The following is a 27,705-nucleotide window of genomic DNA, read 5'->3' as shown; positions in this document are numbered from 1 at the left end:
GACCCAATCAAACGGCAGGTTGCTGAAGCTCGGGGCCAATGTTCAGGGCCGTCCTTAATGCCTCTTTGCAGTTTGAAACTGTCAGGTTGCTGCTAAGGTAGCCGCTGCACTCGCTGTTGTTTTGCGGGCGACGTCGGCAAGAAGACGCGGACCGAGGAGTCCGGGTTCGTGAAGAACAACGACGGTGGGTAGCGGCGCCCCGGGCCGACCCCGCGCCCCTGGCAGCGGCAGTAGCGTGTGACTTAAAGTGCTTTGGCCCGGACTTCCGCTCGCTCCCAGGTCTCGTACAGGACGAGGCTGGGAGCATCTTCCCCAAGACGCGGGCCTTTCAGCTGTAATGCGGAGCGGCAAGGTCGAGACATTTTCCTCTCCGAGGCGTCCGGGCAGAGAGGGCAGGAGCGAGGGGTGCCGCAAGTACAACGGTTACTGTCGCCATAGGTTCTGATCATTTAAAAATGTAAGGGGGGAAAGAATCGTGTCTAACGCTTTATTGCGTTTAAGAAAGAATTTGGTTAAATCAGGGGTGGACAGGAAGGTGATGGAAGAGAACTAGCCCTTTGCTTACGTGCAGCTGCTTTCCCCCTCTGCTTCTAGCCCCCGACGTGGGGAGGGACTGGCGCGTCCCTTCTCCTTGCCTGCAGCTAGGATCGGTCAAGGGCGCACGGACGTCACCCTGCTGCCAGCCTGCACGTTACTTCACTCTTCCTCTGCCTCTTAGGGATTCCGTTTGAGTTCTTGGACCCCTCTTTCCCTATCAGCCAATTACCAAGATGTAATTTGATTTCTCTGGCAATAGAGAAGTACTCGGAACTTTTATCTCGTGGTTTCTGGTATTTTGGATTAGAGAATACTGAAAATTTAAGGAACTGGTGTACATCCGCCACCCATTAAAGCAAGCTTCATTTTCCTCCTTTGTTTCTGAACCTAGAAGCCATAAAGAAAATACTGATGTTGTAGAGTTTCAAATCAGTTGTCGTATCTGTTGGCATCAAAGCAGGGCAGGTGGAAGATTTCTAGCATATTTTCCAAAAGTACAATAGTTGTATTGTGTCTGCAGTGTTTGTATTCAGAAACACTTTTGGAGGTCCAACCATACCTTTCAGCTCATCTGTTTTTTGAATAATCAGCCCAGCCCCACCACCGCTCCTATACTTAACTGGTCAGAAAACACATCCTACAGGAAGAAGTGCATGAAAATAGAAGTGGACCAAATTACCACATTGGTAATTTGAAGTCATGTGAAGCAGCCATTGCTTGCATGGGCTTATGGTATCCTTCCTAATTGGCTTAACTGAAGGCAGTCATGCTGAGATTTAGTTTACTTACTGTGTGTGTACTCAGTCATATTCATTGAATAATGTTGAAGTATCCATTCCACAATCTAGCTCCAACATATGTTGCTATTCTAATACTGCACTTTTCTGTGTATTTGCCCTTTCTACTTCAGTTGCCTCGTTTCTCACTTATTTTTCAGAAGCCCACTGTGATTGAGACTTGTACCACTTTCCATGGAAATTGTTCAGGCAGATATCACAGCGACTTCCTGATTGCCAGATTCAAGGGACTCTATCCAATTCCCGTCTTTCTTTGGCATGTGACTGACGACCCCTTTCTCCAGGCTTTTGTGACAGTTCTACGGATCTGGCTTCCTTTGTAGTCTTCTTTGCTGGCTCTTTGCTTCCCCTGCAAATGTTAGTGGTTCTGGTGATAACCCTCTTCTCACTACAGCAGTGGTCCTTATCTTAGGGTTATAGTGCCTTCTGAACACACACTGGAAGCTAAGCATCCTCTTCCCAGAAAAATATACGTATGCATTTATACTGAAAATACCTGCATCCAGTGGGTGTATGGACTTCAGAATAACAACTCTTTTATCACATTCCTTTTCATAGTTGATCTTAGCATTTCCCATTATGCTGACAGTTCCTCAAACGTGATCTCCAATCTAAAGCTCCAAGGCAGGGCTCCCACCGTGCTTAACCGCAGGAAGCACCTTTCACATTGTAACCATGGTGAATGGCAGTCCTTGGTGCACAGCATAATGGGTGTGCCCACATACTGCGTACCTGCAGGTTACCCTCAATGCCTCAGGCACCCTGCACCCAAAGCACGTGATATTGAAACCATTGTTCTTCTTCCCAACCTGCTCATCTTCCTATAGTTTTTGCCTTGGTGAGTGGCACTACCATCCATCTAGTTACTCAAGCCAGACATCTGGAAGTCCTCAACAGTACCTCCCTTTAAGCCCTTAACCAATTATTGCTCATGATCTTTCATTCCTATTGCGTAACACAACTGTCTCATAGTCATACCCTCCATCCACTTCCCACTGCTGCCTCCTAGATTCAGGTCTTCATTGACCCTGGATTACTACCAGAGGGAATACTTAACCTCTTGGACTACGGCAGTCGGCTCTCAGTGGATCTCTCTTCAAGACTCCAACTCCCCGATCCATCCTGAAAGCTGCCAGAGTGATCTTTCTAAAAGACAAGCATGACCTGGTTATCACTTGTTTAAAACATTTTAATAAAATAAAGAGCAAACTTTTTAACATGACATAATCATGATCTTCCAGGATCTGGCTGCTCCTAATGTGCCTGTTTCATCCTTAGCCAAGCCTTGTTCGCACCTTTTGCTTCAGCCTCACAAACTACTTATGTTCCTGGAATACATGCCTCTGTGTCTTTGCTTATGCAGCTCTCCTGCCGAGCACATCCAGGTATCTGCCTTTCAGGTCTCTACACCGGGGTCTTCTCTGTTAAAACTCTCTCTGGCTCCATTCCCACTTCTTCACGTCCTCACAATCTCACTCAGGAAAAATGTCTACTCCCACCTCCCTTCTTTGTACCTCTGTTGTCTTAGGGTCTGAGCACTTTTTTCATTAGTCATTTATATTATATACATATCTGGCCCTCTCAACAGATTATTCTAAGGTCCTTGAGGATGGGCTCTTCATCTTATTTCCTCACCAATGTCTTACATGTAACTGGTATTCAGATAGTTTAAATACTCATTAGTTGCCTTTTAAATTATTTATGTGTTACTAAAAGTACATTTATTTATTTTGGTTAAGACTTTCAACAATTTTTCTCTGTGTGTATTAGAATCTATTGTTTTGTATAGGCTTGCTTTTCTTAAAATAAGACTCCCAAAAGGTAAGTTTCCCAAGCAGGGAATTTACACAAATCATTCATTCGCCTTGGTTCAGTATCTTCAAAGAAATGCATCCAGCTTGTCACACATTGTTGAACCGTGATCACAGTCTACTATTCTCAATAGCTCCGCTGAGGGTTTTTCTGAGGAGGCTCCTTTCTTCTTGAGCCTTTCGTGTATTTGTCTCATCTCCTTCACTCCCTTATAAACTCACTAATTTGGGGAACGGAGTCTTTAACTATTTTTTCTTGCCCCGTGATTTTTGCTTATGGGTGCTCAATATGTTGAATGCTTTTAACATATCACATGATTATTGTTTACAGGTTCAGATGGTGTTCCATGTATAGATGAAACGTTTTAAATATTGAAGGAAAAAAACTAAAGTTAGCTTCTGTTGTTTTATAGTATCTGTGTAGAATGTCATCAGATGAGGAGAAGAGCGGACTCCCAGTTATACCGAATGACTCCAAGCGAGGCAGTTCTGTCTCTTCAGATCTTCAGGTAGGAAGACAGTTCTAAATTAGCCATGACTTACTTATTTTCAAAAAGTAATAATATGAGGGAAAACTACGAATACATATTTCATGCATTCATGCCATTTACATTTATAATTATGTGTATATAATGTATAACGTGAAATTATATCAAATTTCGGGAATTATTTTACAAACTTTGGTAAATACCTTATATTGTACTCACTTTTCAGAAAATAAGGCTTCAAACAACACAGTGAGAGGAGAAGCAGCAAATCGCAAGAAACATTTTTTTCTTGGAATTTTGTCATTGTAGCAATCTCTTATGAGTGCTGCTTTCACTATAGTGCAAATTAATACAGTATCAAACCATCCAAAGTTTCGAGGTCCTAGATTCCCTGTGTTCTACTCTGGGTTCTCCAAGTAGTTGCAGGTGCGACACCATTCAGCACAGCACAGGACCTAGACAGTGGCAGACAGATTGATTACAGAAGGTGTGGTTTGTACATGACATTGTTTTAAATTTCTTTTATTTCTGCATGTTTTATCAAAAATATAGATTCAGATTTCTAGAATAGATTTTAATTGAGAGTATTGACATGGTACCTCGTATAGCTTGAGTTTTATAGTTCTGTCACTCAAGAGGAAAAACACTGGACGTTATGTTTATGTTACGTATAGTAAATTCTTGTTGGCACTGTATAATATGAGAAAAGCTTTAGGACAGTATTTTATGAAACAAAATGTGTTCCTTTAATTGAAATTACATATTTGGAAATTGGGAAGCTATTGTTAAAATCTGAATATTTACTAGGATAAAAGTAGTCTGGAATGTGACAGACATTTCATCCTTGCCTTCCCCTCTCCCATTTAGTGCTATCTTTTTAGGTGACAGTACTTTCCTGCACCCTTCATCTCTGCCTTCCCCAAACTCCTTTCAAGAGGGAACTGATTAACTCATTTATATTTGTGATATTGTGATTTATAATAAGAAATATATATTTGGTCTTCATCTGTGTTTCTGGCACAGAGCTCCTAAAACCATTGGAATTTCTTAAGGGATGAGATTGATAAAGGCATCTTTTGTTATGAGGTGACTTTTGGACCCTCACCTAAAGAGGGGGGCAGGTTGCCACTGGAACCAACCGTGTGATTAGAGGGTTGGAACTTTCACTTCCACCATCCCCAATCTTCAGGGGTGGAAGAGGGGCCGGAGATTGGGTTCAATCACCACCAATGGTCGTGATTTAATCATTCATGCTTATGTAATGGAGCCTCCATAGAAACCCAAAAGAGTTGGGAGAGCTTCTGGGTTAGTGAATACGTGGAGGTGCTAGGTGACTGTCATGCCAGGAGAGGGCGTAGAAGCTCCGTGCCCCTTCCCACATACCTTACCCTATGCATCAGTTCCATCTGGCTGTTCCTCAGTTATACCTTTTATAATAAACTGGTAGTAATAGTAAGTAACGTGTTTCTCTGAGCTCTGTGAACTCTAGTAAATTAACTGAACCTGCAGAGGGGGTCATTGGAACCTTCAGTCCATAGCTGGTCAGTCAGAAACACAGGTGACAACCTGGACTTACAACTGGCTTTTGAAGTTGGGGTTGGGGGCAGTCTTGTGGGACTGAGCCCTTAACTTATGTAATCTGGTGCTAACTCTGGTGGACAGTGTCAAAATTGAGTTGAATTATAGGACACCCAGCTGGTGTCCAAGAATTGTTTGTTGGTGGTGGTGGGGGAAAAATCCACACATTGTAATTTGGGGGTCCAGAATCCTTTAATACTAAAATGTAAACACCTTGTAAGATCTCAGCTTGTCGTTTTGTCAGGAGACAAAGCTTTACATCAGAAGACTAAATCTCTAGAGTAGAATTTAAGAGAGGGAGGGGAAGAATATTCCAGACATCCAGAAATCAGTTTGTGTTATTAGTTACCGGCTTAGAATGTCAGCCCAGCTAAGATTCTGTTTGTTAGTAACCCTCAACCTATGACCCTACTGGTTCTTAACTACAGTTGAAAACCTGCCATGTACCATTATTGGGAACATTTAAAATAGCATGAAATAGCTATATACGTTTATATATAGTAAATACGGAAAACCTCGTTGTTCTTTTGCCTGCGTGTCTGTTGTGACTGTTATAAAACATGATTTATTATTGGCTTCTCATAGGAAGAGTATGAAGAACTGCTTCGTTATGCTATAGTGACTCCAAATATTGAATCAGGTGCTTCCCAGCCGTCTCATTCTAAGGGAGAAGTGGTGCCAGATGTTAGATTTCCTACTATAATTGATGATATTCTTCATGATCAAGGTTATGTATATTTTTCAAGATATCTTAAGATATTATTTGAGCTTATTAATGATATTGACTTATATGAATATAAAAATGCTTCTCCAGTGATTCTTCTTAATCAATGGTGTGTATCACTATTATCTGGGGAAACTTTTTACATTTCAATGTGTTATTCTTGGCTCTCATATGACAGCTGGATTTTTATTTGAACTTCATTTGACTATTGTATGAAAAGTAATAAAGTTAAAGCAGCACTGTAGCCATTGCAAGTCTCTTAATGGGATGTGTTGCATCTCTGCACTTGTTCCAGTGGTTGTATGCCAGGATCATCTTGGAAACTAAATGCCCAAGCCTCCAAATGAAAGATGGTCCATAGTAGCCCTCAGAACCCCTTAAGTTTATGAACCATGTGCTAGGACTTTGTCAGCAATATTTATAAGGGCGTGGAAGACTGGATTATCACCACAAAGGTGAACCCTTTTTTGGAATATGGCAGTGACAGAATTGAGAGCTAATACAAGCCAGGATATATGTTGATAGATGAGTGAAAGGTGGAAAAAGGTGGATAAAGCTCCTTTATCTATCTGTTTCTTATTCAGTAATGTACAAGATCCCAAACAGATTGCTCTAGATAAGTGTTCTTTCAAAGGGTACAGAAATCCCTCCTAAAACAGCCCTGATAATGGGCAGTTATCAACAATAGGTAGAACTCTAAGTATCCCTCCTTGAAGGACTATGACACAGCCTACTCAGAGCCACCAGGTTCCTGGGCTTCTGCTAAGTCACAGCCCTGGTGTCTGTTCTCTCTCTCCTTCTGCAGACATGGAGTTTTCATTGCCCCTCAATCTTTGGCAGACTATATTGGATTAACAAATAGACCACAGTCTTAAAATACATCTATTTAGCCTACCACTGAAACATTCTAACACTAAACATTTTCTACCCAAATTTTATTACTCTTCAAGAGATATGACCCTTGATTTATTCATTCTACATCACTGACCTTGACCGTGCTTTGATTACACTGGTACCTCAACATGGAGTTCCTACTGAGCAAACCCAAACAAAAGTGCTGCAGACTCTCTCATAAATGTAAACAGGCAATCACTGTGTTAGCCCTCCTCTACCCTTAAGGTAGTTACCAAAAGCTCGTTTCCTTTTCTATTGGCTTCAGTATTACTCTACTGTTGTTGCCAGTAACACAGCACAGGAGTCCTTTCCTTGCCCCAACTCTGCAACCTGTCAAGGTAATCACTTAGAATTGAAGACCGCTGCTCTTTTCTAGCCTGTGAGATAGTATTTATTTGTTTAAGCTCTGCCTTTACCAAAATGGATCTGAGCTCTAAGCATACAACATGCAGTGACTTTAGCTATCCTGATCCACACAGACTTGGGTAGAATGGACTATGTTAACTTATCATCCCATTCTCTTGATTCTTGGCATTTCTGTTGCTTGGTATAAGCAGGGTGTGTCAAAGTTGGCAAAGTCATTCTTGTAAGGTTTTTCCCAGTTTCCTTTTTGACATATATTGACTAAAGGTTCCTGAGGTGGAAGTGAAAAAATCCCTGTTGGGGCGGCCAGTTAGCTCAGTTGATTAGAGCACAGTGCTCTTAACAAGGTTGCCGGTTCGATCCCCGCATGGGCCACTGTGAGCTGCACCTTCCACAACTAGATTGAACTACTTGAGTTGGAGCTGATGGGTCCTGGAAAAACACACTTGAAAAAAAAAGAAGTCCCTGTTTGAGGAGAACCAGTGTCACTTTAGTTTGATTATAGCTAGTGAAAAGCAGCAGGCCCCAGGAAATGCCCAGCGTTGTAAGATAGTGTAGCCTTTTCTAAGTTCTAATGTCATTCATCCACTGATTCTCTTAGTGTGAAGTGAATGCTAGAGTAGACTGCATTCTTTCATCCATATTTGGTGGGTGAAATTGAGCTTATTAATGATACAATAAGACTTTTTCTTGTCTCAGATTTTTTTCTTCATTCTTGTTCTTTGTTTTAATAATCCTATATCCCCAGCATGTTGTATTTTCCTTGTTCTAAAATCTTACTTATGTCCCTCAACCTTCTTAAATTATGTGTGTGTGATTAGGTATTTTATTTAAGAGTGCTTTGGTTTAATTTTTAAAAAACACCTCTTCCTTTTCAGCAGGAAATAGCCCTGTAGTAAGAGAAACAAGGATGGAAGCTGGAAAAGGATCTGATTTAAATATTTCAAGTCATTCAAAGACAGAAGGTATGACTTTTCCTTAGCTTGTTTTTAGTAATATACAGCATTTTGTGATTTGATGAATATTATCTATGTAGTAAGAGAAATACTTTCAGCATATTACTTATTAGCAGGATTTTAAAATGCTATTGTTTCTAATTTGTTAAGTAATACTATTTATATAATAAAAATAGAACTCTTTTCTTACTATGTGATTCAATGTTATTTGTTTTGTGATTCAGTGTTATTTCAATATAGGGGCCGTTTAAGCCACCATATAGGAATTGCCTCTGTCCTTTAGTTTCCTCACTTATATATAAAAGGCTTGGACAATGTAACCGTTGAGTGACCATCCAAGTTGTTAAGTTACATAAATCTACTTTTTTAAAACGAGTATATTAAAATCAGTCTATTGCTTTTCCCATAAGTGCAGATGGTAAAATGTAGTAAAACAGAATATTCACGTACTTTGTCATTCTGCCTTATTTTTAAAGTCCCTAAACCATCTTCAGAATATGTAGGCAGTGTTTTATAGTGTGACTATCTTGAACCATTTATTGATATATTTTTTTATGCAAAACATATATATTAAGGAACGGTTTTTCCTTTTGCAAAAAATTCTTGAAAGATTTACCTTGAAGTAACAAGTTCCATAGTATATTTATCTTTGATTTATTTAATAAGGAAGAGAGAAAAGCCCATCAGTCTTAGTTCTAGGACCCTCTAAACAAAAATGAGATATGTAAGAAACGATGATAGTCTAATTCCAACATACTTGTGTGATAAAATAGACACTTTCCTATTTTGTGCTTTTTCAAGATAGATACCAGTTCTCTTTCTGGCTCTAGCTCTCACTCCCATCCCCACCCCCCAAGTATAAGGGCAGGGGATGGGAGTTTGTGTGTGTGTGTGTGTGTGTGTGTGTGTGTGTGTGTGTATCACATATATATTGAAGGCAAACAGAGTGGCTTACAGTTGACTATCTGAGAAGATAAATTACTAGTCTTTTTCTACTTACAGTGTTGAATTTTAGTAGGATTAAAACCTATCCCTTTGTTTTACATAAAGTAATAATGACCTATATACCACCACTCTGACCTTTGACCTCGGTCAATTATTTAACCTTTTCTGAGCCTCAGTTTCCTCACCAGTAAAATGGAGATAATAATACCTATTTCTTAGGGTAGCATGTATTATGAGAGCTAATCCTTATAACGTTTTTAAATTACAGGAACATACAAAGCATTTAGTAAACATTGATATGATGTAGGTGATAATAGTTTCAGCTCAGGCTGGACTTTGATTCATGAAGCATCCTTATTTCGGTAGAGGAGGGAGGTAAAAGAGGCATCTCATGCTGGTCAGTCCTAAATCAGTGACAATACTGAAATTAAAAATAGCAAGATGAAGAAGACTGAAAGGTCATTTCTCTGCCTTTTTGTCAGCCTCCATAGTAACTGATATCTTCTAGCCTTGAAATACAACACCTCATCAATTTGGGTTATTTGCAATTTGTCTTGACCACTGCAACTTTTTCTTTTTATTCTAGAGTCGTCACCAGTGTCATCACCAAGGAAGTCTTCTCAGCCGGTCATGGATTTTTTCAGTTCAAATCTTTTAGGCGACTCTTCCTCACCAGAGTCTAATTTTAGCCAGGCCGGTGTCCATGAAATAGTTATGGGTGATTTTCTTATTTCTAATGAAAACCTTCAGAAGGTGGAAAATGTACTTGATCTTTGGAGTTCAGGTCTTAAGGTATTACAGTTGTTCAGTTAGTATAACAGTTTTGCTCTTAATTTTACTGTTCATTCTTTTCTTTGAATGAAAAGGTTTTTTGTTGTGTTTTTCTAATATTTTCAGTCCAATGTCTTAAATCTGTGCCTCTCAGTCTTTAATGTCCATGAAAATCTCGTGGGGATCCTGTTGAACTGCAGCTTCTTATTCAGTCTGTCTTGGTGAGGGCCCGAGATTATTCATTTCTAACAAGCTCCCACGTCATGCTACTGGTTCAGAAACCATACTTTGAATAGCAAGGTTTTTCAATAGTTGCTGGAACAGTTCTACACGTTCCACTGAATTTCTCAGGTGTTCTGAAAGACTCATCCTGTGTGTGAATGAGGCACCCATTGAAACTGTACCATTTCATAGCTATGGCTAACAGAAATGTCTCCTTTTACATGAAACACAAAATACAGTTTTAGCAACATATATTCATTTTATAGCTACTTTTGTACCAACCACAATGTGTAACTCTATAAAAATGGAATTTTACTTTGTGATGTTAGTGGTCTTTAAGTAAAACACAGCATTGCAGAAATGGCAAGGGTTTTTTTGTTTTGTTTTGTTTTTTGCTATTTAAAATGTAACTGAGAAAATGACCATTTTTTCTGAAACACAGTTTGATAAAACGAAGCTGAATATTCACATCGATGGAGAAATTATGACCATGAGAGTTCTGTAGCATCTATGCTTCTCTGTTATTTGAACCTTAAATTCTAGAAATAATCTTTTTGTACATTTTCTGCCATTTTCCCCCCATGGAACAGGTTTCATACTTCTAATAATGGTTTAAGTCCACTGGAGTAGTGTACCACCAACCATTTAAATTATCCTAGGTTCAGTTAATCATATTGTTATCTAATTTTTGATTAACATGATCATTTGGTCTTTTTATTTATGTCAGTCAGTAGGGTGAAAAGGGATCAGACTTAGCAATTTCTTGTAAGGTGGCCATTGTGATAAATGATTTGGGGAAAGAAAGCATCAACTCCCATGGTTTCCACTATCCATCTCTGTTTAAATCAGTTCCCAGTCCTATGGCTCAGCCTAGGCCATAATCCTGCATTTCTTTTTTCCTGGTCCATCTTAATATGGACATTTAAATCCTTGAATAAACAAAGGACCTGTTTATTAGTGAATGAGACATGAAATTTTTTAAATGACAATAAGACTTCATACAAAGTAACTTAAAATAGGAAAAAACTCATATCCTCAGTATGGTGAATGTGAATTAAGAATAGCTGTGACTGTCAAACTTGCAAATGTTTTCATTAGTGATTTTTTTTTAAATAGGTCTTATGTTGATTGCTTGTTCTGATTTTTTTTTAATGTTTCTTAATTTCAGTGTGAACAGTATTAAGAAACAAACTTAATTATCAACGTATTTATTTTTCAGACAAACATCATATCTGAACTAACTAAATGGAGACTTAATTTTATTGATTGGCACCACATGGAAATGAAAAAAGAGAAAGAAAAACATGCAGCACATTTAAAACAACTGTGTAACCAGATCAACAGCTTGAAGGAGCTGCAAAAAGCCTATGAAATCTCCATTGGGAGAAAAGATGAGGTCTTCTTTTTTACATTTCTTTTTTAACTGAGATTCAGTACATGTCTTGCTAGCTATTAAATGCTAGAAACTGATTATTTAGGTCATGCAAGATACAAAGGGACGATTGCTTCAGAAACTGTTAGAAGAACTGGTGCATAGATATACAATCTATTCTTCCTATTAAACACGGCAGAGTTGTGTCATTTTATCTCTGTGATCAACTTCAGTGTGCTTGACGTTTTTAAAGTGCATGCTAAATACGGGAACACTTAGGGTTTTTCTTCCCAATCTTTTCTTCCTACCTGTCCTTAAGAGAACATCAGGGAACTAGCATTACCCACATTTTAAACCTTTTAGGGGTCATTTTAATTGTCTCACATTCTATCTGTGATGTGTCTTTGTTCACTGATAAAGTCTTTTCTTCTTTTATTGATAAACAGATATTATTTCACTTTCCGTTAGCCTGTTAAAAACTTGAGAGTAAGGTTCAGGTCTGTGCTAATTATATGCCTCCAGACAGTAGATGGGCAACAAATCTGTGGCTGCCCCCAGGAGGATGGTGGCTGTCAGAAGAGGGACTCTCGGCAGACACCTCAGCTATTTGTCTGCTGATGCAGCACTGACTGTTTAATGAACTAGATAAAGACTATGTTTTTTTTTTAAAAATACGCTTTTCTAAAAAAAAAAAAAAATATATATATATATATATATATATATATATATGTATTTTTTTAAAAAATACACTTTTCTAAAATATATATATATATATATATATATATATATATATACATACATACACACACACACACACATACATGCATACATTTCTTTTGGTGTTGCAAGGTATAATATAAAATTGAACATTTTTCATAGTTTACTTTTTTTAAACAATAGATATTAAATGTCAGTCATGTACTCTGTTACCCTCAAAACTCTGTCCTAAGGTTTTTAAATATTTTAAATTTTTTAATTTCAAAGTATCATACTCTAAAAGAGTATACATATATGTTCAGTTTTTAAAAATAAAATGAAGAGACATGTACCACCATACAGCTTAAGAAATAGAATGTTATATTTTAGAATGTGTGCCCTTTTCCACATTTGAAAATTATTTTAAAAAGAACCCGAATAAATGTCTCTAAGTAAATGTGCCCAATTTATTAAATCTCTTTTTAATGTGGCCATTTTAGAGATAATAGTTCAGTTACTGAGTTCTTTATAAGAGAATATTATCTTAGGATTTAAAAGACTTCATAGATTTTTTTTTTAAATAACAAGAATAATATCACTGAAAAAGTACATCAAAGAATAACAATTATTTGCTATTATGAGTTTGTTGAATCAAGAAAATCATTAAATAGTTATTGAGAAATTTCTAATCCAAGGTACTAAAGATATTTAGGGACTAGAAAGTTATTTAAAACCTGGTCCTTGCCCTCAATTCTACTCAATAAAGACTTTCTGTATATGTAGCAAAACTTTCAAATGTATGGTTGTTTTTCTTGAATTAAATGTGAACAACCATATTAATTTTCATATATGTATACATTTTTTGGTGATTACCAAGATGCACATGAGATTTCTTTCCTCTTTTGCTCCCCTTCTTACATTAATTTGTAGTATATTCCCATGGGAACGTTCTTTGGTCTTTTTTAAAGATAATAATGAGGTTATCTGGGTGAATATAGTAGTGATCCACAGGTATTCTCTATAGCATTTTTTGATATATGAGAGAGTCACTTTACCCATTACTATTATTGTAACATCAAAATAATTGGGTCAATTGCTGTTTACAGGTGATTTCAAGCTTGTCTCATGCTATAGGCAAGCAAAAGGAAAGGATAGAATTGATGAGAACATTCTTCCACTGGCGAATTGGCCATGTCAAATCCAGACAGGACGTAAGTATAAAAACAAAAAGGCGACTGACAGATATGAGACTTCTGAACTCAAAAGTGTTTAGGATCACATATTAGAACTTTTGTTAAAGAAAGATTTATTTTCTAATAAGTCAAAATTAATTTACAATTTAATGGTGTTCTTATTTAAAAGGAATTTGATTTCGGTATAGTTTGGGGAAAAATACCTCATATTATTTTATAGACTTATTGATATATCATTTCCTACTTCATACTATGTGTTCCCGAAAATAAGATCTAGCTGGACCATCAGCTCTAATGTGTCTTTTGGAGCAAAAATTAATATGAGATCCGGTCTTATTTTAATATAAGATCAGGTATAACATAACATAACATGACACCAGGTCTTATATTAATTTTTGCTCCAAAAGACGCATTAGAGTTGATTGTCTGGCTAGGCCTTTTTTTTGGGGAAACACGGTAGTTACATAACGCAGTGCTGTAATGGATAAGAATTTAGGCCCTGGAATAGTCCAGGCTGCTTTTCCCTTTATTCTGTGTGACCTGAGCACATTACTTAACCTCTCTAAGCCTGTTCTCCTACTATCTGCAGATAAGAATAATATGATTACACAGGATTAAATGATCATGTATGTACACTGCTTACCACAATGTTATGTTTCTTATTATTACTGCCAATATATTTTCCAGTTCACTGTGTTTTAAGGTTGTATATTATTTTCATTTAGGTTTATGAAGGTAAACTAGCTGACCAGTACTTCCAGAGAACTTTACTGAAGAAAGTCTGGAAAGGTTGGCGTTCCATAGTACAAAAGCAGTGGAAAGATGTGGTGGAACGAGCTTGTCAAGCAAGAGCTGAGGAAGTTTGTGTCCAGATTTCCAATGATTATGAAACCAAAATTGCTGTGGTAAAACTTCTTTTTTAAAAATGTTCTGTTTCCTTTAATAAAATAAAAACGATAGGTAGCATCACTCACTATTAGTTCATAGTTAGGCAGAGTAACCTGCTTCTCCAATTGCATTTAATGCGGTGTAGCCTCAAATGAGACTGTTTGACTATTTGGGAAAGAACAACACTAATATGTCAAATTTACAGACTTATTTATTCTTCCAAATAGTTATAACTCTGGCCTCCAAACTTGTGTTGGATCTCTTTTATGTAAACTTCTCTTGAAAATGTAAATCACCCACAGATCCTTACATCTCTAAGAAAGCATACTTTGCTATGCTGCTTTTGGCTTTTATTTAGGCAAGAATAAAAGTCAAAAACAAAAATGTTTATCCTTGTGTTAATTTAAATAAACTTTGTCCTTACAAGGTTGATATAAAGCATTTGTATGTAAATTGGAATTATTTTTTCATTGACTTTTAATAGTAAAATTAACATTGTTTCCATGGGAAAACGTCAGATTCAAAATGAAATATAAACGATACTGAGGAATGCAATAGGCCTTTTGAAATTGAACACTAAAAGGAAAAAAATACTTCATCATTATAGTACTAAGTTCTTAATGTTAAAAGTCAGTTTCATAATACAGATTTTTTTTGTAATTCAAAATGACATGCAAAAAATGGAGTCCCTTTAGATTTGGTCTATGAGAAAGTATTTGTACCTAATGTCATTGTGTACTTTAAATTCTATAGTAACATTTACTTTTTTAAAATTCTGTTAATATTACAGGCATTTAGGTTTTCTGTTCTTTGTTTTTTCTGAAAGGGTGAGAGTTGTCTGTGGCTCTTAATGTATTTTGTTTAATATCCTACATAAAAGCTTATGGTAAGAAATAATATATCTTTTGTATAATTAAAACACATCAGCAACTTTCAGTGGGACTGGTATAAAATTCCCGTTGTTTGAACCTCGACGTTATGGTTAGGAATGAAAATGGTTTGTTGATGGAGATGACAGAGGTAAGATGCACCTTTTAAAATAAATTGAGACACATAGCTGAAGGGGTGTACAGTAAAGTGTTCTTAGTATTTCACATAAAAATAACTTCACAGTATAAGTCTATGTTTTAACTGTATTCTTCCTTGTATTTCAAATCTTTTTCTTTTTTTAAATTCTCCTTATTAGTTATCTGGTGCTTTAGAAAATGCAAAAGCTGAGATCCAAAGAATGCAGCATGAAAAAGAGCACTTTGAAGATTCCATGAAGAAAGCTTTCATGAGGGGTGTGTGTGCATTAAATCTTGAAGCCATGACTATATTTCAAAACAGAAATGATACAGGTTGGTAATTTACTTAAGATTGTCTGTCTACTTTCAAACAGGACTTGAGATTTCAGTCATTAGTATGGTCTACAGTACTCGTTTTCTGCAATAGCTATGTCTCCTCCAGGCACTGTATTTTTAATTTCATAGTGTCATATGCAGTTTTAAATCTGTCGTGAAAATTCACTCCCTCATGGTTACATAAGGTGTCTTAGACCTAAGCAAGTAAACTGTCAACTCAAGTATTTCAGCTCAATGTTACATTAATGCTTTGACTATATAACATTTTTAAGGCTCTTTAATAATTATAATGCCTCTTAAGTGTAAAATTCTATTTTTGTTTTTCCTAAGTGGCCAAATTCCTTGGACTGTTTTGTTAGAGAAAGATTTCTTATCTAGTCATGGTTTCCCATTTTTAAAAACTGCTTGTTTTCCAGTTTAAGAGAAGCTTCAACTAAAACTCATTTTCAACAATTATAAATATAGGACTGTCTATAGAAGTTAAAAAAAAAATAATTTTGTTTCAAGAAAGTCCATATATTGGCTGGGATCCGAGTGCTTGTGTCAGAGTTTCATCGACATGACTTAGAAGAACACATGACTAGAATCCTTTGCCACCAATTTACAATGAATCCCATTTTTCTTACAGGGTTTCAGTATATTTCTCTGGACAAAAAATATAATATAAATCTCCTTTACCTGCTTACTAGGGGGTTCTTGGAATACAGTGAAATATACCTGAAAACACTTTAAAAGACAAAAAGTACTTTATAGTCACGATATAATTACTATAGACTTAATTCAAGTCAGCCTCCTATGTTCATGCCAATACATGAACATTTTTGCAGTATGCCTTTGTAGTAAATACTATTTGAGACTCACAGTGAATTTATCAATGAGGCAGTTTCATTTTGTAACAAGAGTAACATGATTTCATTCCAGTGAATAACTTCTCTGTGCTCCTTGTGCCCTCATTTGAAAGCACCAACAAACATTTATTTAAATTATGCACATGTGGATAATAGTGAGTTAAGGCCAATTGTTTTCTCTATGTAATAGTTGAGGTGTGTGGCTCATATGTAGGTTAGAACCATAGAATCTCAAGGCTAAACAGTTTATCTTGCTGATACCCCAACGTATGCTTGATTTGTCCAATAAATGGTCTTTTAATTAAGTGTCAACACTGAAAACAAACTCACCACCTCCAGTGATAGAATAGTCTGCTTTCAGTTCTAATTATTAGCAAGCTATATGTATTAAACTGAAAAATTTCATCATCTAAATAGAAGATATATTGGGTTCCACAAGTAAGGTGCCAAATTATCATTAGAACTTCTTACATTTAATTACAAGAAACCTGTTTTTCAAAATATACTCAAGCAGGGTATGAATTACCTTCGGACAGAGTGTTTTACCACCTTAATAAATCGACCATCTTAAATTTTAAATTCAAATACAGTTATGACTCCTACAGGCTAATATCCGTAACAGGATTTGGAGAAAATGTATTCTGATAAGTACCCAACATGATTTGTTTTGTTCCTGTTGCTTTTACATCTACCATCATCTGCAGCTAATGCCAAGTTCTGGGAACCCAAATATTTGAGTGGCCTTGTGCTTTGTTTATCATAAAAGTGAGATATAAAGATGGCAGGAATAGTAAGACACACACTAAGCAATAGTGTTGGTGAAGCTATCAAAGGCACAAGTTCAATGTTACCTAATAGAGATTTGATATGTGATGTTTAGGTTTTGTAGCATTTTCATAACAGCTATTTAAATTTTTTTTTTTAGTTCTCACAAGACAGAAAGTTATATCTGGCCCTCTTTTTTCCTTTAAAACAATTGCTTTTTATAATGCAATTTTTAATAATGTAATGTTCTTAATGTCTTGTTAGAGCAAAACAAATACTTGATGTTTTTATTTGTCCTGATTCTCTGCTGTCTATCATCTGCAGCGCCTCTCATATTGTGCAATATCCTAAATCTTACAGGTTGTAAATTAGAAGTTTCTATGAAGGAGGGAAAATGTGACAATAAAAATGGCCTTTAAAATGATACCTGCCAATTTTTAAAGCAATTTTAGGAACAGTAGAAAAATACTTCACAACTGAAAAAATTTATCCCAGTTAAAGCAAGAATAATTATTAAAACTTACAGTTATCTGACAAACAGGAACTGCATACATCAGCCCACATCAGTGAGAGCTGGTCACCTGCCTCTCCTCCAAGGAGTCCCGTGGCCAGATCTGACACGTGTACTGGTTCCATATCTGATACAAAGTCTACCAACCACCTAAAAAGAGACAGAATCACTTTCTATCAAAAACATGTTACATCTCAGAGTGTGAGGGGGTGGATTTCAAAGTAAAAGCAATATTTTATACTGAATTGTCTCTTTCATCAAATGATTTCAAAGGACCTATACATTATAATCCTCATTAAACTTTGTTAATGAAGTAACGATTACTCTATTTTATATAAATAAAGATAGTCTAAGAAAAGGACTTCTACAGAAGCCCAAATTTCTAGCTGGAAAGAGGACAACATAGAAAACCTTTTAAAGGTAGGGTTACATACTCTATTCAGATACTCTGAAACATTTCAGTGACTGAATTATAAAACTTTCACCCCAGTATTTGGTACCACATATATATAGTCTTAAGTGGAAATTTTAACCAAATTCTAACACTGGGAGGGAAAAATCTAAAGTAGGACCGTTTTTCCTAGCTTCTGGAAGCTGATGTTACTCACTCCTTTGATCTAAAGGTAAAGGTTCAGTTTTGAGAGAAGGTTACTATATGTGTGTCACTAAAATCAGGTAAGTGTCGTATACTCTTAATTCATGACTTCTAATCTACCTGAAAGAGCTCACTTCTTTTACAATGTCAAATTTTACTTATTGATTTATTATTGTTTGCTGAAAAATCAAAATACATTGTTAGGATGGGAGCAATGGATAGAAATGAGAGGGTATGGTGATATCACAAAGTTAGTCTAAAGATCTAAATACCAGGCCATTTATTAGGATAGTTGTATGAAATAATGCAAAAATACATAAATTCTTAGGCTCATTGTGACCGTATTGTTGTAATGGCTATGATGGCAATACACTTACTCAACTGAGGTCCAGATGAGTACGTAATTGTTACCTTTACGTAAGAGCAAATCGTTCATTAGCTTTTACATGTTGAAGGAAGTGGTCTGAAGTCTTTAGTGGGTAATGCTGACCTTCAGCAGTTAATACTGACAAACATTCACTGAACACTGTATCCAATATATGACAAATTTCTACATTTCTGGTAAGACTAAACTGTAGCTATCATGTGTTTCTATTGTTGGGATAAAAGTAATCTTAAATTGGAAGAATTTTAATGAAATTGTGATTTATAGGGATAGACTTCACAAATAATAAAAAGGACGAGCATGGTTCTGGTGTTCAAGGAAAAGAACATTCTGCTCATTTGGACCCTTCGGCGACTCCAGGGCCCTCATCAGTTGCACCAGCACTGTCCACATCAGGAGCAGCTGTGGGAGTGACCAATGCTGCTATCTTTCCATCTGCTGCCTCCGTCACTTCTGCAGGGGCTGCTTCCACTTCCGCTCACCTTCCTGTTTCTGCTCCTCTTGCTGCTGGATCTTCAGCTACTGCTGCACCAGAAGAAACGGTTAGTGCAGTTCATGCCGGTGTCCACACTGGGAAAAGGTTCACAACTTGTTGCATATTGGATATTTTGAACTCAGAACATATTTTCATATGGAAAAAGAGCCTTTTTGGTATTTAGGCCAAGTCACAGAAAATATTTAATACACAAAGTGCCTAAACATTAATTTGTAAGTTCTATTGAAATTTCTATTACAATAGTGATAATTGAACAAAAATAAAGAACTTTTTCATTTTTTAAAAACTATTCAGGAAAAATCGATTTAGAGGTTTAGTTTTGATTTTTGTTTTTGTTTTTTAATTTAGAAGGAAACTAGTGGGTATTTTTAAGGGCTTAGGAGGTTATGGCTCTTTTGTATATTTTCTACTGAACTACAGCCTTTCCTTTTCCTGGATGCAGACATATCATTAACACTACTCTGTAGTGTTTCCGTCTTGATTTGATTAGGTTGTAATTTTAATTCATAATTGGAATGAAGATAGGAATAGTTTTCCTAGAGTCACCATTAGAGAAGTGCATAGAGGGGGAGAATACTGAATGGGGATGGAGTAATTGCGTGAGAATTTGCCTGAAGTGAAATTCATCGAGCTATCAATACCGTAAGTTACCTACCAAGTACATCATGGCTCCTACTCCTCAGCCTCCTGTTGATAAACCTGTGTTCTTCAGTGTTTCTGAAGAGAGAACTGCGTACGGATATAAGCCAAACTTCATCAGACTAACCTCTGCAGGGCCTTTAAAAAACAACAAAAAGCCACTCTACCCTTCCTCCCTCCTCTAGCTTCGCACAAAGGCATGTATAGTTCTAAAAAGGTCCTGAGATCATTCTGATTTGCTTGTCTCCCTCTTCTTCCCACCCTAACCACTTACATGAGAAGAAAGATGACGACAGAATAGGTTGTAGGTCTTAGAGTTCCCCTGGCGGACCATCAGAAAGTGTCACTGCTCAGACAATTAGTCATCTTTAGGATTCCAGCTGACTTGAATTTCTGCCTTTCGAGAACTATTAACTTTGGGGGAAAATGTTGAGATCTGCTATTTATCATGTTTGCTCTTGATTCAAAGAGATTAAAAAATATAGCTGTCAAGAGAAATTTGAATGTGTGAAGGAGTTTTGACTTAGAAATAAGACACTAAAATTCAACCTTGAAATATGATCAGCTGTGTTTATTATATTTTTCATGATTACACATTTTGAAGTGTGATCCCATACAGATGATCTCATTAAAATAAACAATGTTTATTTAAATCTCTAGTTTGTCATTCATGTTGCATATTCAGATAACACACACAAGAGCTAGATTTTTCAAAATTCCCTTCTTAAAATACGACTGCACCATTTGTATATCTGCATTTATATATAAATCTGAAAATGCATAGAAAGAACTGAATGAATGAGTATGCTTACCACCCTTTTTGTTACTTTTTAAAACAATTGATCACCTGAGAAAATTTTAAAGTCTTTGAAACCTGAGAACCTTAGTATTTGTAGCCCATCCTTCTTCCCCCACCCATCCAACTACATTGCTACTCCTTCAGAAACAGATCCACATTCAGTTTCATTTCTGTAAGTACAGCCATTAGGGCTGGGAAGAAAAGAGAATCACAAGTAAATCAATCAGTAAGTGAAATGCTGGTTTTCTTCCTTCCTTCCTTATATAATTACAATATTCAGATTCGCCTGAACATGTTATCTAGTTTTTAAAAAGAACCATATAACAAAAATAGGAACAAATACATTAGTTGGATAACTAACCTAGCGTGAAGCTATCATTGTTAGGAACAGGAAGAGAAGAGAGATTTGTGATCCAGGCCTTGTTGTCTTTCCACTTTAATCACAGAGGCTGCCTGTGACCATTCAGAACTTTTCCCAATCTTCCTCACTATTTCCAGTAGCTAAAGGGAGATGTGTGCAGAAGGTAATCTACAGAGATTTGGGAAACAAATAACTGGAGAAAGAGAATTACCATGCTAGTGAAATGATATCTTCACCTGTAAAATTCTCTCCTTTCTGCACACATCTTCAGTATATGAAATAAAATATCAGAATTTTATGGTGGGAAACATTTTTCAAAAAATACATTAGGTATAAAAAAAAAAAAGTAGCAAAAAGAAAAATACATTAGGCAGTCATACAAGCAAATACAGAGGGTACCAAAAAAAATCTACACACATTTAGGAAAGGAAAAAATTGTATTAAAATTGTAATATAACAAAAGATGAATACAAATCATGTATATACATTTTTTTGGCTCCCCAGTATATTGCGATTCACAAGGTTGAACAATAGATGGCACTTTACTTTTTCTTACTCCATTTGGAATAATTGAGGAATTTTAATTGGATTTTTAAGCTATTTAGTAAAGTTTCTCATCTAACTTTCCTTTTCCTATAAATGGAAAATGAAAGAGTTATCATTAGGCAGTTGGTGCTGCTTTATTATAAAAGTTATAATAGCTGCCATTACCCTTTGATCTGATCATCTCATTTTGCAACATATTCTACAGAAATAACTCAAAAGAAAAGGGGAATCGTTTTTTTTTTTACAAAAATTGGTATATATAATAGGAAAGGAACTGAGACAATTAGATAAACTATAGTTTGTCGGTATAAAAACCTTTCAGAAATTATAGCAGATTTCTATTCATGGAAAAAAGTATATTAACAAAGCGATGAGAAAAAAACGTGGAACACAAAAACACATGTGTAATGGTAATATTAATTTATGCATAAAGATCAAAAGAGTTCATAAAACAAATGAGTGGTTGCCAAGGGTTAGGGATGGTGGGGCAAGGGAGATAGGTATGACTAAAGGGCAGCATAAGGGAAATCTTTATGGTGGTGGGGAGCTCTATACCTTGATTGCCATGATAGTTATAGGAATGCACACATGTGATAAAGTGACAGATCTATTGCCAGGCATTACACCAATGTCAGTTTCCTGGTTTTAATATAATTATACTATAATTATGTAAAATGTAATCATTTCCAGAAATTGGGCAAAGAATACACAGGGCCTCTGTATACTGTCTTTGTAACTTCCTATGATTATATAATTATTGCAAAATAAAAAGTCCATGAAGTCCTATAAAATAGACAGTATACCACCACCATTAAAGGGATGTTTTGGGGTGTTCGGTTTTAAGTTTTTAATTTTTCCATGTTAAAGTTGGTTGAACATACAATTATTTTATATGCCTATGTATTTTCTTCACAAATTACAGAACCAAAAGTACTATAAATTTTGCCATGGATTTTCTATCAACTGGATACTTCTTTGCTTTTTTTCAGTATGTGCCCAGGGTTGTAACATCTGCACAACAGAAAGCTGGAAGAACAATTACAGCCCGGATCACAGGGAGATGTGATTTTGCTGCAAAAAACAGAATTAGTAGCAGTTTAGCTATAATGGGAGTTTCTCCTCCTATGAGCTCAGTTGTTGTGGAAAAACATCATCCAGTCACAGTGGTGAGTCCATATTTACTGACCTTTTGTTAAAAAAATATTTTTCTTTAGAGTTTATAGACTAATGAACACTTAAATGACATGTTGAGAGGAAGATCAACATTCATGATGACTGGTTCTTATTTTGCCTTTTACTGTTATGGTCTTGATGTACTTACATTATATTATCACACCTGTTATAAATCTGCCTTTCCTCTATTAGGAAATTAATTTCAGAAACATTGTTTCTTCTCAACAGTGTAAAAATTATCAAATACAAAAAGTAATCCAGTGTGTTGGTGGCCAGAAGGGTAAAATATATAAATGATTTCTCCTAAATTTAAAAAAGATACAAAAACTGTTTACACATTAACTAGCTCTTCATGTAGTAGAGCTTTGATTATGATTACAAAAAACACTTCCCTACTTTTATAGTTTTTAATTTTTGCACCTTTTTTTAGTCTACTTCCCCTTTTTCAATATAATAATTAGCATATTTCTAGTTTAGAAAAAAATTCAGATTGCAATAAATTCATGTGATAAAAAGGAAAGTGTGTGGAATTTAAGCAAAAATAAACATAAAAACCTAAGTTAGTGCCCCAATTTTGCAACTTATTGCCTTTGTGATCATATAAAAAAAGAAGTAACATATTTGAGCCTCCATGTAAAATGGGAGTGTTAAGAGTACTTAGCTCCTAAGGTTTATTGTCAGAATTCAAGATTCAATGAGATGATGTGAAAATTAAATGAGATGTATAAAGGCACTTTGTAAGCTATAAAATCAGAAGCAAATTTAACTTAATAAAAATTACTAGAGAAGGGTCCAGGGGTACCTCTATTATTTCTTACAACTGCATGTAATCAACAATTATCTCAAAAAGCATAATTTTTAAAGTTACAAGAACATATCCCTAAAGAGAAACAAGGATTGATTTTAGAAGAGAATGCCCTCTATATAAATTCTCAATATTAGACAACATTGCTGTCTACTTAGTATGTCAAAGTATTAGTAAAAAAAGACATATGGGTGATTTTAAATCCTTTTCTTTCTGGTTACTAGATTAAATCAAGAGAAGCTGTATTGATTGGTTGATTGTCTAATAAATGCAAAACAAAGATTCTATATAGTGTCCAGGCATTATCTTTTTGTATTTTTTACTGTCAAACGTGCCATTCCTGGCTAATTTCTCCCACTGTTAAGATAAACGTAGCAAAACTGTTATTACTTGCAACACTCGGTCTCTTCAGAACCTATTTGTATAAAACAGCAGATTTTCTGGTGTCTGCTGTTCCCTAGTACCACTCAGTTAATGCTGCTTATATCCTTTCCCATGTTACTACATCGTCCATCTGGCCCCAGGGAATACTGGCTTCCAGTGACTTTCTCAGAGGTTGTCACTGTGCTTTGTTATGGGAGCCACAAATGCTAGTCTTACCCAAAGTATGCAGGAAAATGTGAGGATAATTTGTTTTCTGATCATGTTAACTTTACCATTTGGAATTTTATGGTGTAAATGTAGAACACCATACCAACCATGTCTTCTGTTAAACTTTTAGGCTGTGGTTACTGCACATCTTGTTGTGACTTCTTTCAGTGTTGACTGAACTCTGAGAAAGATTCAAATGTTAGCCAGGCTCCCGAAACTTCTAGGTCCATCTTTGTACTTCCTTGTAAAAACCACTTTGAGCAAGAACCCTGCTAAGTCACTTTAACCAGAACCTTCCACCCTTGAACCTGATCACCCTCAATATCTGATCATCTTCCTCATCCTCTGTCTCCCACCCCCCAGCGATGTCCAATCACCCGGGCCTGTCTTTAGCAAAGCATCCTGTTAGGTCAATTTAGCCAGAATCATCCTTACCCCTTATCTTTCCTCATAGTAATTTCCCATCCACTCGTCCCCACCCTGATACTTGGCTGTAATTCCCACTGGCCCATGTCTCTCCCCCCACTGCAAAATTCTACTGCAGTGGTCCCTATACCTGTCGTGATGGTCCCGAATAAAGTCCACCTTACTATCTTGAGAGAGAGAGAGGGAGGAAGGGAGGGAAGGAGGGAGGGAGGGAGGGAGGGAGGGAGGGAGGGAGGGAGGGAAGAAAGAGAGAGAGAGAGAGAGAGAGAGAGAGAGAGAGAGAGAGAAAGCTGGATTGATTGTTTAAATTTAGCCTCAAAGTAAAGTATGACCACAGTGAGGTGAGAGATTGAGATCTAGGCACCAAGTCCGGACAGAGGACATGGAGGATGGAGGATTACTTTACCCTTCATAAATTGGACAGACTCTGAAAGTCCTTAGATGACTTCTCTATATGTTTTTAAATAGATGAGATATCAAAAATGAGATGAACTCATTTCTATTTTTATCAGCACATCTGATGTATATAAAGGGATAGAGAGAGACTGTCCACTTGTAAGATGAAGAGAGCACATGTGTTTATTTTTAATTTAGACAACCTTTTGTTTTGGGGCTAACAACAGAAATTCGTATTTTACAGAAGAAAAATTAAGGAACTAAAGACTTGCAGCCCGTTCCTGATATTTCTCTCCCAAACTGCCCTTTGCTTATTCAGCATGCGCAGTACTGCTCCAGTAACTGGCCTTGAATTATATAGCCATAAACTGCTCCCATTATTACCTCATTTGGATTATGTGACAAACACGATGGCAGTCCTCTGAAGAATTTTTCATTTTTCCCAGGAATCAAGCTCGAGAACTACCAGAAAGTTATTACTAATACAGCAGTAATCAGATCTCTGACTCTTGAGCCCCATCTGCTGGATAATTACTTGTTCCTAGAGCTACTTCGTTCTCTGCCAGATTTTTCAGGTCACACATGAATCTGTTGCTACACTTCCTCTTACCCATCCCCCTCAAGGAGAAACAGCTCTTTTGACAGGGTCAGATTAGGTGGTTAGTTACTCAAATGTCGTACTAGTTGCAAGAAGATCTCCATTTGTAATGATTACCCAGTTATTTATATACAAAGGAATATTTATATAAAATACTTTAAGGAGGTTAATTTTCCATTTATTTAAAGAGGAACTCTTACTCTTAAAGCCTAATCTGAAATGAAGACCTGCACAGCTGTCTCATGGAGCTTCTGAAATACATAGTGAATGTTTTGGTCAAATATATATAATTTTACTTCAGGTATTCTAAAGATGACTTTTCTATGTGAAAGGCCCTAATCGGAATCCACTTGTGCTAGTCAGTGACACGGACCGAGACTTACCTGGGTAACACCCCACTGCTGCCTGCTAAGAAGCTGTATCGTGTACGATACGGGAAAGCCTTATACTTGTACATGTCACACATATGTATAGATGTAACATGTACTTCTGTACATAATGTGAACTTGTACATATTACATAGATGCATAGATGAAGGCAGATGTGCCCTCACTTGTATGCTTGTGTTCATGTCTAAGGTGTCCCTCTGAGCTTGGAGGTAGTGTGCATGTCCCACCCTCAACAGGTGTCCTCAGCATCTAGTTATTTCTTTGTTTAGAAAGTTGTGTTCCATATTAAGGGAGCACCAGACCACTGGGAAGACCTCATGTGTGACCATAAAAGGTTAGTCAGCTCCCAGGTGAACCAGGTGAAATATGAGGGACCAGCTTTACTCTAGTTTAAAGCAGGGACCAGGCTGGATTCTTCAGGGCTTCCCACATGTTTGTTAATACGTGGATTGGACTCCACGTATTAACAGTCAGATACAGGGAGGAAGAAGTTGAATAGTGTGAGAGGAGGGGAGGGGTTGGGGCAAACCCTTCTTCCAAACACCACCATTCCCTTTCTATGCTTAGCCTCCATGCACATTACAAGCTTCCATCCATGTGTGTCCTCCTTGAGGAATGAATACTCCCATGGCTCTTTTTGTGCTCCTCTGGAATACACGTCTGATATAAATTGTGGGTACTGAGCACATCAGTCTACCTGGGTGTGGGTTCCTTATGGAAAAGGACCACACCTTGTTTGTTTTAATGGCTACTTCACCCAATTCATTGCTTATATCCACTGATGCTTAACCAATGTTTGTTAAATTATAGATGATGAAATGATATTTAATATGTTTAATTTTATGAGATTATTAAATCATATTTTTACCTTTTCAGCAAACCATTCCTCAAGCTGTTGCAGCAAAATATCCCCGCACCATTCATCCAGAAACTACTACCTCGGCTTCCAGATCTCTCGGAACCAGATCAGCTCACACCCAGCCTCCCACAAACATTCATTCTATAAAAGTGGTTGACTAAAATGATATGTTCATATTAAGATCTTTTAATTCCTCTGGTTTTACCAAGGGTTAAAAGGCTTTAGTTTTTAAATTTTCCATATTTTTAGAACATCATGGATACATCATGTTCATCTTTTCAAAATTACAAGAGACTTTTTTGAAGCCATACAATCCTTTGTAACTATATGTAGGATTATTTTAATGTTATTTTTTTAATTTAAGCAATTAAGTAAAACTTTTTTAAATTAAAAAAGAAACTGGACTTTAATTTTTTAACAGTTTCAGCCTGTGGCTGATTATATAATCAAAGTATATAAATCCTGTTTTTCTCTACATTATTCCGAAAGGATAAATCATTTCTAATGTTACCAATTAGACTTTAAGAGAGTTCATTTTGAGAACTATTAAAACTAATAGAAACTAAGATGTTTTTATTTTTAAGTTAAAAAGATAAAGACCAAGAGTTATAATGACTTATTTATGACTATAGTATATTTGTCTTCATTTTTCTAGTAATCTAAGAATTAAAAATAGGGGGAAATGGCCACTACCTATGAATAATTTTTAATGGTAAAAGGGGGAAAAAATTTACTAGCACAAAAGCAGTTACAGAAACATCCAAAGGAAATTTACTATTAGGATGATCCTATTTCTGATATTGCTTGTCTTTTAAAAAACTGTACAGTTTTGGACCCACATTGTTCTCTCTGAACATCCAAATAGTACCTTGTGCTGGTGTAGCCCTGGACAACTTAGCAAATTCTCCAAGGCTGAGTACAGACTTTTCAATGGCTGGCCAATAG

General features: G+C 36.3%; 1 protein-coding gene across 5 annotated transcripts; it reads left to right on the top strand.

Moving 5' to 3' along the window:
- Nucleotides 1-25: 25 nt before the first annotated feature.
- On the top strand, nt 26-26,934 carry POC5 (POC5 centriolar protein). 5 transcript variants are annotated; one of them, XM_088796575.1, is made up of 12 exons: nt 26-184; nt 3,559-3,654; nt 5,797-5,938; nt 8,074-8,157; nt 9,680-9,885; nt 11,306-11,482; nt 13,261-13,365; nt 14,073-14,252; nt 15,422-15,575; nt 18,950-19,224; nt 22,513-22,689; nt 26,778-26,934. In XM_088796575.1, exons 2-12 carry the CDS (start codon nt 3,571-3,573, stop codon nt 26,919-26,921), a joined length of 1,728 nt encoding a protein of 575 aa, XP_088652701.1. In that variant the 5' UTR covers nt 26-184; nt 3,559-3,570; the 3' UTR covers nt 26,922-26,934. The 5 variants fall into 5 exon arrangements, with proteins under 5 accessions (XP_088652701.1, XP_088652699.1, XP_088652700.1 ...); XM_088796573.1 differs by having other exon boundaries at nt 8,071-8,157; XM_088796574.1 differs by having other exon boundaries at nt 47-457; nt 8,071-8,157.
- Nucleotides 26,935-27,705: the final 771 nt, after the last annotated feature.

Source organism: Rhinolophus sinicus, chromosome 3, assembly GCF_057876585.1.
Source record: "Rhinolophus sinicus isolate RSI-liver-muscle chromosome 3, RSI-T2T, whole genome shotgun sequence".
In the NCBI taxonomy this organism is placed as follows: domain Eukaryota; kingdom Metazoa; phylum Chordata; class Mammalia; order Chiroptera; family Rhinolophidae; genus Rhinolophus; species Rhinolophus sinicus.
The sequence above is the reverse complement of the archived record's forward strand: the minus strand, read 5'-3'. Positions and strand labels throughout refer to the sequence as shown.